The 12,987-nt window shown below is 39.0% G+C and overlaps 1 protein-coding gene across 1 annotated transcript in view; it reads right to left on the bottom strand.

Annotated features, from left to right (window-relative positions):
* The window catches only part of MAB21L3 (mab-21 like 3), a 44,973-nt gene that overhangs the window by 6,301 nt on the left and 25,685 nt on the right, over positions 1-12,987 (bottom strand). Inside the window, exons 3-5 of the mRNA XM_007485252.3 lie at positions 11,667-11,958; positions 1,759-1,940; positions 454-648 (exon numbers count right to left, since the gene is read on the bottom strand). Of these exons, the coding sequence (XP_007485314.1) occupies positions 454-648; positions 1,759-1,940; positions 11,667-11,958 (669 nt within the window). The remainder of the gene's footprint in view (positions 1-453; positions 649-1,758; positions 1,941-11,666; positions 11,959-12,987) is intronic.

Raw genomic sequence — 12,987 nt, 5'->3', positions numbered from 1 at the left:
AATAACCAGGTCATTCACAGTTGTTCATCAAGAAATATTGCTGTCACTGTGTACAATGTCTTTCTGTTTACTTCACTTTTTTACCCTCTTTTAAAAATTCATTAACCTACCATAGGTTTTCTGTGTAATTTCTACAGTCTCATAAATTTAAAGCTCATCTGAAAGGCCATCTAGTCCTACCAACTTCATTTCACAGATAAAGAAATTGAGGTTAAGAGGCTAGTGTCTGAGATAAGTCTTTGAACCTAGGTCTTTCTGATTCCAAGCCTAGCATTTTATCTACTGTACCAAGCTGTTAATTCTTAAATGATGTCTGGTCTTCATGGGGAACAATTTAGAGCATTTCTGAACCTTAGTTAAAGTTAAAGGTAAGCCCAACGACTCTATTGGATAAAAGAGTGTTCCGCCATTACTCTCTATGACTTCTCCAAAACTCTCATCTGGTGTGCATACCTTAAGATGCTGAGATGTGATGATAGGTCTGTTTCCGGGACACCAAACATCCTCTTTCATCTGCCTCAGGACCTGGAAACATATCTTTCGGCAACCACCATCCTCATCTATCCCTTCCATCAGCATATACTCAGCTTGAGAGAAGTTCAATTGCCAGTGGAACCTGGAGCAAGCCATCAGGCTAAACCCAATTGACTTCAAGATGGGAGAAATAAGAAGAATGCAATCAGCTGGGTAAAAAACCCCTTTTTGGTGTGATAAGGATATATCAGGATGGGAGGGGAGAACTAAGAGGAAATTACCTGGTTTGTCTAAGTGACCTAACTGTAAGGAATATGAACCTCAGGATACTGAAGAGCTAGGAACAGAGATTAGACTTGTGATTTCATTGATATAGGAAACTCTTGGATAAGGAAACTCCCTTTACCAATGCAGGTAGAGGCACCTTCTCTGTCATTTATAGTCTCAGAAAGTGGCCTGGATCACTCACTGAGAGGCTAAGTGATCTACCCAACATCACACAGCAAATCTGTATCATGGCAAGAACTTCAATCTTTTTCCTGGCTCCAAGGCCAGTTCTTTAACCATTATGCCACACTGACTCTTCTATGTTAAAAGGTCACCCAAAATGCTCCTTCCTAGAAGGGAAACTAATAAGAGGGACCTGAGGTTCACAGGATATTGATCCTTTTCTTCTGAATACATGCTTTCAGTCCGCTGGTACATCTTCACATGGTGAATCAAAACTCAGACCCTCAGATGATCAGTTGGCCTCTTTCCAGGGGACTCTACAGAGGCCCCTTCCCACTCTAGTGCTCCTACTTTTTTTAATAGTTATTTTATTTTTTTATTTTCAGTTCCAAATTCTCTACCTCTCTCCATCTTCTCCCCAATCTCCCCAATACAATATAATATTGTATATTAAAACTAATATACAATAACTCAAGTATTATATTTATAAGATTTATTAAAATAAAAAAAATAGAGTTAAAAGGGAGCTAACTAATTTAAGCCGTGATCTCCAGGAAAAAGAGGAAAAAGGGAAGAGTTACACTAAACTTATAACCAATCTCATAACCATGCAAATGAGAAGACACAGGGAAAGGGATGCTGGGAAATAGTAAAAGGAATTCTGGGGAATGTAGTCCTGGGGTTCAAGATTTTCCAACTATACAGCAAGAAATGATACCTATTACTCATATGAAATCATGCAAAACATTTCCCCCCATTAGCCATGCTATGAGGGGAAAAACAAAGTGAAAAAAATGCTTCAATCATCACTCAGTGTTTATAAGCCCCTGATACCTTAACACATTCTGCTTTCTCCCGAGAAGGCCACCGCTTCAAACATCGAGGCCACCGAGCCTTGTCACACCATTGGTTGAAGATCTCTACCACAGGAACCAATTCTACTTCCACCTGACATACTGATGTCTCTATCTCTAGTCGAACTGTGGAACCATAAGACTCTAGTAGGTTGGCTTTTCCTGTTGGGAAAACCCAGAGCAATTGGTTAAAGAGAGAACCTTGCTTAAGGTCACTTACCAAATGTAAGTGGCACCAATATTCCTAAGGAGCTATTTTTACCATGTTCATAACAGGGAAAGGTATAAAGGGGTGGGACACAAAGGACAAGATAAGTTGAGAAGCCAAGTAAATATTGCCCAAGCCTTACCCAAAGAGCTTTGCTTTTGCAAGCCTGTGGTCCACAAACTTGTTTTGCTATTCTTAAAAATATATTTTCACAGGGAAACTAGACAGCACAGTGATAAAACACCAGTCCTGGAGTCAGGTGGATCTGGGGTACATATGTGGCCTCTCAGAGACTTCCTATCTGGGTAACCCTGGGTAAGTCTTTAACCCTGATTGCCTAATCTCTGCTACAACTCTGTCTTAGAACTGATACTAAGACAGAAGGTAAGGGATTTTAGAGAGATAGATAGATAGACAGACAGACAGACAGACAGACAGATAGATAGATGGATAGAAAGATAGATAGATGATTAGATAGACAAATGGATGGATGATTGATGAATGGATAGACATAGATAGATAACTGTACTTCAATATAAATGTTCCCTTTTTAATTCTGTGTATTCTATTGTATGTATTTAAAAATGGTATTCTGAGAAGTGGAGTTTATAATTTCCCCAGACAGCCAAAGGAGTCCATGGGATTAAAAATGTTAAGAATTTTTGCTTGAGAGGTACTCTGTTTTAAGTTAAAGTGTTTCACTTCAAGGAACTGGAGTTGAAGATCTGCCCTCAAGAGCCCACTCTCATGCTTAGTTTGGTTACTCATGTTCGATTTCTTCTTCTCAGAGTCTCAGTTTCCTCATAATGATAACATTAATATTTGTACTATCTCCCAGGGTTGTTGTGAGGAAAATGCTTTATAAAACTTTTTTGTTGTTCAGGCATGCCCGACTCTTGGTGATCCTATTTGGTATTTTCTTCACAAAGATGCTGGAGTGATTTGGCATTTCTGAGCTCATTTGACAGATAAAGAAACTAAGGCAAACAGGGTGAAGAAATGCGGAATGAGACATTTTCAGATATTACTTGACATATGTTATTTATAAGAAGAAAGCTCTTCAATGGAGGGGAAGCAAAATGAGAGAAGGACTTGAGGGAAAAGAAAATAATAAAATACTCAAAAATCCACAAACAAGAGCAGAAGATAGTTCAGAAAAGGACAAAGTTATAAACAGGACAGTGCTGGAACTTTCATGTTAACTATTGTAGTCATGCAAAACTGAATATAATAGAAGTTTTTAATTGCACATATGGTTTCCTTTCCTGTTCTTTGTTTTATATTGAAATATTCAAATTTATTTTTAAAAAAAGGAAAAAAAATTAAGAACTGAAAAGAGTCCAAGAGGCTCTTCTTAACTGAACAGGAATTCCCTCCTCAACCATTCATCCCTTGTCTAAATATATTGAGTGAAAGGAAACCCATTCCCTCATCTATCACTCAGAGACAGCCCATTCCACTACTGGATGACTCTTTTTATTATTGGGAATTTTCCTTTACACATTGAACTGTAAATCTGTCTTCCTATTACTTCCACTCATTGTTCCTTGCTCTTCCCTCTGAGGCTGAGCACTGAGATGGCACAGTGGATAGAGTATTGGACTTAGAATCAGGAAGACTCAAATTTGAATCTCACCTCAGATACTTATGAGCTGTGTGACCCTGGACAAACCATTTAATCACCTCATGCCTCATTTTCCTCACCTGTAAAATTAGTATAAAAGCATCTATAATAAAGAGTTGTTGTGAGGATCAAATGAGATCATATATGTGAAGTATTTTGTTAGCTTTAAAGCAATAAAAATATACCTGTTAGCTATTAAGCAGCATCTTGAGAGTCTACCATTGCCAGCTCCATTGATGCTATAGTTCCCCCTGGCCACCTTAAGAGCCCTAAAGACAGTGGAGACAGCAGTGTCCAGATAATAAAGAGGCCATAGGGCAAGAGGACTGGTAAATAAGGAGGAGCAAGATGCCATTCAGACTGGACCTAATTCTGTAGCAACAGTCTCAAATGTTTTCACCCTCCTGACTACTGAGGTTTAGTCCTATATCCCAGACTCTAGTAAGATTTTAAAAAGTAATTATTACAGGGGATGGCTATGTGGCTCAGTGATCTGAGAGCCAGACCTAAAGATTCAAATCTGACCTCAACTATTTTCTAACTGTGTGACCCTGGGCAAGCCACTTAACCCCCATTGCCTAGCCCCTACCACTCTTCTGCCTTGGAACCAATACATGGCATTGATTCTAAGATGGCAGGTAAGGGTTAAAAATTTTATTACAGAATTCAGCATCTCTATAATATCTTGATCACATTTATAATCATTGCCTTATTTATCCTGATTATAGCAAAATGAAAAACTGACCTGATAGGAGGAAAGGAAGAATGACTAGAGATATTGCTGCTTCATTTTCCAGTTAATGAGAGAGGTGGAAGAACAATAATAATTAAAATTTAGATCTAGAAGCGACTCGGGGGGCCATATAGAGTTAAATCCTCTAATTTTGCATAAGAGGACACTAAGGTCTGGAGGCATGAAGGAGTTTGTGCAAGGTCACATAGAAACACAACTCATCTGACTCCAAACCTTTCCAGACCCTCCAAATCTCCATCTCTCATCTTTGCACAGGCTGTTCCTGGTCTGGAATAGTCCTTCCTCACCTCTGCCTTTTAGAATCTGTAGTTCTTTCAATGATCAACTCAAGCATCACATCCCACATTAAACCTTTTTGATCATCCCCAACTACTAGTTGCCTTCTTCTTCCAAATTGCTTTATATATTCATTTGTACGTATTTCATGTACATGTTGTCTGTTGTCTCCTGATAGAATATCATCCTCTTTAGGAACAGGGATATAATGTGTGTGTTTCTATCCCAAGCCACCAGCACAGAGGCTAGCATGTCAAAACAACAAGAATTAGTAAATACCTACTATGTGCCATGCTCTAGTGTTAGAAAGAAAGGCAAAAATGAAATAAAACAAAACAACAAAAACAAACAGTTCTTGCTTTCAAGAAACTTAGTCTACTGAAAGATACAATGTGCTACTAGCTACATCCAAACAAGCAAAGGACAGGATAAATTGCAGATGATTAACAGAGGGAAGGACCTAGCATGAAAAAGTATGAGGAATGGCTTCTTGAAGAATTTGAAATTTTAAATGAAACTTGAAAAAAGCCAGAGAAACCAGGAAGTGGCAATGAGGAAGAAAAAGGCAGAGAGGAGAGCCAGTAAGAATTCATGGAATCAAGATGAGAAAAAATGGGCCAGTGTCACTGGATGTCAAGAGATCCTGGCAAGGGGCAGCAGAAGGGGAAGAGTAATGTATGAGAAGACTGGAGAAGGAGGAAGGGGTCAGATTATGAAGGACTTAAAAAGCCAAAAAACAATTGGAGATAATTGGGAGCCACTGGAGTGGATAGAATGGGAGTGGGGTGGAGTAAAGAGACAGCTTGACTTTTTCTTTAGGAAGAACAATTTGAGAGCCAAGTGGAATAATAGATTCCATAATAAATTATTCTCATAAATAAGCTGATCCCAATCTCCTACATCCTGCTTTGTTCTCTTCTGATGATACATATTTTTAAAAATTCATATAAAGATGACATTTTCTTGAATCAGGGATATTACTGTGCTTTACCTTCCTTGATAAAGGTAAAACAACAAATAATGACATGCCATTCCTATAATCTGATCATACCTAAATATATTAGAGAAGCCAGTTGGCTAGCTGGCTGTTTCAGTAATTTCAGTAATTCTCTGGGAAGCCCTGGTAGAATCCTCCACCATTCTGATGACTAGAGGATTGCTCCCCCCCCCAATCCCCCCACCCCCGTTCTTAACATTTAGTAAAGCCTAGGGGTTTGCTTGCCAGTGACTTTTTAAGGGGTGGAGAGTGGGAAGAGAAGTTCCAATTTTGGAACCTTGGAACTTCGATCATCTCTTTCTCAAATCAAAGGTCTCAAACTGACTTTCATTTACTCTTTCTCTGCTGGTTTTGTTTCATCTTCTTGCCAAATCCCAGACCAATTCAATTCAAAAGCAAACACTGATTAAATACCTCCTAGAAATCAGCCATTGCTAGATACTGGATATGCAAAGACAAAAAGCCAGTTCCTTTTTTTTTTAACCCTTACTATGTATTGGTTCCAAGGCAGAAGAGTGTAAGGACTAGGCAATTGGAGTTAAGTGACTTGCTCAGGGTCACACAGCTAGGATGTATCTGAGGACACATTTGAATCCAGGACTTCCTATCTCTGTCCTGGTTTTTTATCCACTGAGCCACCTAACTTCCCCCCAAAAAAACCAGTTCTAGAACTCAAGGAGCTCACATTTCTACTGGGGTAAGGGAGTATGTATACTCTATAAACTGCTACAGTATAATGCAAAGTAAGTTGAAGAAGAGAGAACTAGCAACTGGTGGGATCAGGGAAGCCTTCACAAGGGAATTGGCCCCCTATAAAGAGTGTCAACTGGTATTGAATTTAGAATGAAGATGAATTTTGAAAGGGAGAAATGAAGATGGAGCATAGGACCACGAAGCTAGAGTAGACATCAGAGACTATCTGATCATATATATAACTGATACTTAGGAAGCTTATAAATGTGAGTTTATAACTTCTATTTATTTTGCCTGTTGGCTTTACTTTATAAATGGTGAAATTGAGGTGCAGGAAGGTCACATGACTTGCCAAAAGTCACCGAAGTAAGCTATATCAAAGGCAGGATTTGAACTCAGAGTCTTCTCAATCTCAAACCAGAGCCTTTCCCACTGTACCAGGGAGCTCATTAAAGATACAGGGAACATCCTGCATGAATATAAGGAGATAGAAAATGGGCTGTTAAATTGGGGAAAGAGCTAATAGATCAGTTTAGCTATAATAGAAGAACAGAAGTAAAATGCAGTAAAATTGGAAAGCTGGGTAGGAAGGAGACTGGGGAATGTTTTCAGCAATGTTTTCAAGAGTTTGTATTATATCTTAGAAGTGATGGGGTGGGGTGTGTGTCAGCTAGGTGGTTCTGTAAATAGACAGTCAGGTCTAGAAAGGGAGGTCCTGAGTTCGAATATGACTTAACGCACTTCCTACCTGTGTGACCCTGGGCAAGTCACTTAATCCTCATTACCTACTGTTTTCAGCTTTTCTGCTTCCAAACCAATACTTAGTATTGATTCTAAGACAGAAGATAAGGGTTTGAAAAAAAAGAAAAAAGTCATGGTAAACAGTTTCTCAAGCAAGCTGCTGACATGAAAGTTGGTATCTTTATAGAAAATGGATTAGAGAGAGGAGATACTAGAAGAGAGACCATTTAGTACTCTATTGCAATACTCTAGATACAGAGAGGGAAAAGTCCTTAACTATGATGGTAGAATGTGAGTGGAGACAAAGGAACAGATCAAAGAAATGTTAAGGTGGTAGAATGCGCATGATCTATTAACTGATTGGATATTGTGCGGGAGAGGAGAGCCAAGGATGTCTCCCACATCATAAACCTGGTGGCTAGAAGGATTGAGCTGTCCTTAATAGAAAACCAAGGCCATTTCTTCTCCAGACTAAACAGCTTCCACTACTTTAATAATTCCTCAACATGCAGGGTTTGGAAAAGGGTTGGGTAGGGAATATGATGAGTTCTTTTGGACATATTGTTTGAGATGTTCATCAGGCAGTTCATAGTTCAAAATTTGTAGTTCAAAAGAGAGAGCTACATGTAGAAATTGGAGATTTATTTGCATGGAAGTGACCATTAAATCCAATGGAGATGATAACATTAAGGAAGAGAATGGAGAGAAGATAGAGGAAAGGGTCCAGGATTGAGCCTTTAGGGATATCCACACTGAGGGAGAAGGAGACTACCCTGTACACTTGATTCATCAGGCATAATTTTTTTACAAGCTATATCCACAGAACATTTTCTAAGAAGGGTTCAAAACTGATAATAATAAAAATGAAAATAATAGCTAGTTCCACTTCTTACATTTAAAAATTCTACTGCAAGTACACATTTTAAAATCCTTTAATACTTATAATCACTACACAACAAACTTGAAAGGTAGGTTTTTCTAGTACTGTCACTCTTAGGTGCAGCTAGATCGAACAGTGGATAGAGTGTCAGGTCTAGAATTGGGAAAGTCTGGGTTTAAATCTGATCTCAGACACCTCTTGGCTGTTTGGCCCTGGGCAAGTCACTTAACCTGAATTGCCTCCTCCTTGCCACTCTTCTGTCTTAAAATTGATAACTAAGGTTTAGGGGTGGGGGGGGGGATTATCAACCTCTGTTTACAAACACATGAAAGATTAGAGATACGAAATCTTTTGAGGATCAAGTGGCTAGCAAGAATTAATTGAGACTTGAACCTAGGTCTTTCTAACTCTAAATTCCATGCTCTTTTCACCAAGGTAAACTGATGAATTAATTCCTGAAGACTTATTCCATGGATGATTACTCAGAACATAGGCAAATGTTTCTCTACTTGGTGGGTTCATCTAAACAGCATTAAGGCCAAGCTCTAGTATGGATAATCGGACTTTTGTTCTTTGCTAAAGAACAGTAATAAGCTATTGAATTGGAAGGATAGCTTCCCTGAGAACAATGGAGAAAGTATAATAACCTAATATGCATGAGGTCTGTGTTTGAAGGTCTGAAATTTCTGTTTGAGGAGAGATAGGCAGCATCTTGGATAGAGTGCCAGGCCTGGAGTCCGAAAGATTCATCTTCCTGAATTCAAATATGGCGTCAGATACTTACTACCTGTGTAACCTGGGCAAGTCCCTTTACCCTAATCTCCTCATCTGTAAAATGAGCTGGAAAAGGCAATGGCAAAGCACTTCGGTATCTTCACCAAGAAAATCTCAAATGGGATCACAAAGAGTTGGACACAACTGAAAAACAACCAAACATTTCTCTGGGTATGTCTGAATATCTGAAGCTCTGTTAGCTTAATTCAAATCTCTAGGATAAGGCAAATTATTTTTTTAGGATTCAGTTTTCATGAACCAAGTTGTAAAAGTACTAGAGATTTGTCTTTTCACATTGGACTTCTGGTCACAGATTTGAAAGAGAACCTAGAGATCCAACCTCTGCTTGAATACTTCTGGTGACAGAGGACTTACTATCTATAAAGGAAGTCCATCCTAGTTTTTCATAGACCCATTGATCATACTTCTGTCCTAAGAAGCCCTGAAAAACAAACCTAATCTGGATTCTCCATTAGAGTGCCTCAGATATTGGAAAACAGTTTTCCCAATTCTCCTTCATTACCTCCAAACCCAGGACATCTATTCTCTACACTAACTATCCTTAGTTCCTCCTAGAACATGGTTCTGAGTCTCTTCCACCATTCCATCTTGTTACAGCTCTTGAAATTTGGCTCGGAGGCCATTCTATTCACATACTAATCTCTGAAAAATTCCTTTTCTAATAGATTAGTCCTTATCTTCCTTTAAGTAAGATAAGAGACCAAGACCTCCCAAAGACAATGACTACACAAAGAATGAAAGAGAGATAGTGTAAAGAGGAAACATTCCTTTATCAATCTAGGTAGTACAAAAGATTCATTATCCTTATCACACAATTAACTGGGTATGAATGACCCACAGTACTGTATTATTGACAAAAGCCACCTAACCATTTCAATCCTCTTTAAAATTAGGCAGAGATTTACGGTTTTGTTTATTCTACACACATTACAAACAAGCATGTAGGGGCAAACATATACACAAACATATAGAGATGTATAGATTTTTGTTGTCATCCATGATGCAATGTAGAATAATGGAAAGGGCACCAGATTTGGAGTCAGAAGAGTGCATGAACCTATGGAGAACTGCAACTTATTTATCTGAGTGTTGGATTCCTTATCTGTAACGTGAATTCAATGCACAGACTCCTGGGGGACACTCATCCACTCATCTTTGAAATCTCTGAAACTCCCACCCTGGGTTTCAGCCACAAAATGGAAAAAAATCTCACTTTTAAAAAAAAAAGAAAGAAAAGAAAAAATCTCACTTAGCCCATCATATCTAGCTGACCCAAAATGCTAGACCAGACCTTGTTTCATCTTCAAATCTCATCCAGCCATCCCTACCCAGATCATCCCCCCATATAGCTCCCACTTATGCATCCCTGATTCATACCCACTTTCTACCCCTTGCTATGGGCATAGTAATTAATCCATGACACCATTGCTTCCAGGGAAGGATTCCTCAACTGACTTCCTTTTAGATCAACTCTTTATGACTCCTCAGACCCAGACTCACCCCTGAGAACCATTTCTCAATATGTGATGACTTACCTGATTAAAATCCTTAAGGGCAGGGATTGTCTTTGTTTTTGTTTTTTCTTATTTATATCTTTAGCACTCAAAACATAGTGACTGGCACAAAACAAGGGATTAATAAGTATTTTTTCATTCATTCATTCCTTTTAGCTCTAACATGCTATGTTTCATTTTTCTTTGTTCTTTTTAAATAAACATCCTTACCTTCTATCTTGGAATCAATACTAAATATCAAATCTAAGGTAGAAGAGCAGTAAGGGCTAAGTCAGTGATGGTGAACCTTTCAAAAGCTGAGTGCCCAAACTGCAATCCTCATGCCACACGTGACCACCACTGCCCCCTTAGCCTTACCCCAGACAAGGGAAGGAGGAAGAGCTCCCATTGGGCTGCTGGGTAGAGGGGTGGGTCATGTAAGAAATGTCCTCAGATAGAGAGGAGGAGGAGAGCAGCCCCCTCCAGCACTCAGGCCATAGGTTTGCCAACATGGGGTTAGGCAGTGGTGGTTTAAGACTTGCCCAGGGTCACATATCTTGGAAGCGCCTGAGGCCACATTTGAACCCAGGACCTCCTATCTCTACACCTGGCTCTCTATCTACTGAGCCACTTAACTGTCCATAATATGCCATGTTTCTAAAGTCTTGCACAGACTCTATCCTACTTAGAGGGAAAGATGAACTGTTTCACAGATACTTAAATTTAAGGGATAAGACACTGAGATTATCTATAGCTATAAAGTAACCATTTTATGAGCAAGAGAACTTAGTGAAAAGAGAATAGACTTGGATGCAGAGAGAAACTAGGTTCCAATTCTGGATTCATTACAAATTATTTGAGCTTGAACCATAACCAATAGCTAACATTTCTACAGAGTGTAATATTGACAAAACACTTTAAATTTATTATCTTATTTTATCCTCACAAAACCTTGTGAGGTCCTTGTAATTATTTTCCACATTTATAAATGGGAAGCTGGGATGAAGAGTAATTATGTGACTTGCCCAAGGTCATCCAGTTTATAATTGTTTGAGATGTTTGATTTGTCTTTTCTTTCCATCTTAGAATCAATACCATATATTTGTTCCAAGGCAGAAGAGTGGGTGGGGTTGGGCCATGGGGGTTAAATAGTTTTCCTAGGAAGTGTATGAGGCATGATTTGAACCTAGGACCTCTCATCTCCAGGCTAGCTCTCAATCCACTGAGCCACCTAGTTGCTAAGACTTCAGACCTCTTGATTCCAAAATCTATGTTCTACTATGCCCCTTATTAATTAAAAGTCTCTTAGCCTCAGTTTCCTCATCAATAAAATGAATGGTTTGGATTAGATGACCTCTAAGGTTATTTCAAGCTCTAATTCTAAGATCAGATCCCATGAAATTTCTTTTGTAAGCTCCTAGACTCACTAGAGCAGCTGCAGGTCTTAATTGAGATATCCACCAGATTCCGGAACACTTGAAGGACCTTTGCTGGTATGATGTCTCCTTCCATAATCACATCCATTTCATGCCACTGCTGCAGAGACTTCAAAAACTGATTTACTTCCAGCCATTGGTACAAATCTTCAGGATCCCGAACTGGAGAGACCTGGGGAGAGCCACTCAAGGAATAATACCGCCACCTTCGGTTCTGTTGTTTTTTATACCCAACCAGTCCTTTAAGGGGGACTGTGATAAGGAACTGGTTAGGAGCCAAAACCTAGGTAAAGCCAGAGAGAAAAAAGGAGAGACAATAAGAGAAAGGGGATTTAGGCATTAATTTGGTGTTTTCATAATAATAATATCTAGCCTTTACATAATGCCTTCAGGTTCTCAAAGTGCTTTACAGATATTGGCTTATATCCTCCCAACCACTCTGGGAAGGAGGGAAGTGCTATTATTCTCCCCACTTCACAGAAGCAGATACTGAGTCAGACAAATTAAGTGATTTGCCAAGGATCACATCATGAGGAAGTGTATGACACCATAGAGGAAGGCAAAGCTTTCCAATTCCAGGTCCTGTGCTCTGACCGCTATACCACCTAGCTGCCTAATATATTTATTTTTGAATATGTGCTTTCTCTCTAATAGAGTGCAAGTTTCTTGAGGGTAGGGACTATTTCACTACTGTGTTTATAACCATAGAGACTAGCACGATAGGTAATTAATAAATGTTTGTCGAATTCATGGAACTGAATTCATTAACCCAGGATGGAAAAGATCATTTCTAGTAAACAAACAGTAGGGAGGTAAATACTATCTTGGTTAAACTAGCCACTGCAGATTCATGACTTCTCCCTCCATTCTCCTATGGCAGTGTTTGCACCTCTCCATTGCATTTGTTACATCATTCTGAATTATGGTTGCTTAAGTATTCTGCTACTTAGATGATAAGTGCCTCGAAGGCAGGGGTTGTGTCATTTATCTTCATACCGTTCTCAGGACCTAGCACAATGCTCTGCTTAATAAATGTTGTTCCAAGCTGGTGTTTATTAGGAAGATGGGTCTGAAAGTTCTGAGAAAAGAACAGCTAGCAATGGGAATGGAGACTGCCAACTTCCCCTACCCCTTATCTTTTCTCACAGGATTTCGTAATTAGACCTATCTTAGAACACAGTATGACCATGAGCCAAAGAGAAAATGGTAGCCAGAGAGTACACCTTTTAATGAAATGTTTTATAAGGAACATGACTTGGAACTTCAATACAAACAATACAACTTGCTTCCTTTAATATTAATTCATTTTGAT

Source organism: Monodelphis domestica, chromosome 2 (assembly GCF_027887165.1).
Source record: "Monodelphis domestica isolate mMonDom1 chromosome 2, mMonDom1.pri, whole genome shotgun sequence".
NCBI lineage: Eukaryota > Metazoa > Chordata > Mammalia > Didelphimorphia > Didelphidae > Monodelphis > Monodelphis domestica.
This window is presented reverse-complemented; position numbering and strand designations above follow the sequence as displayed.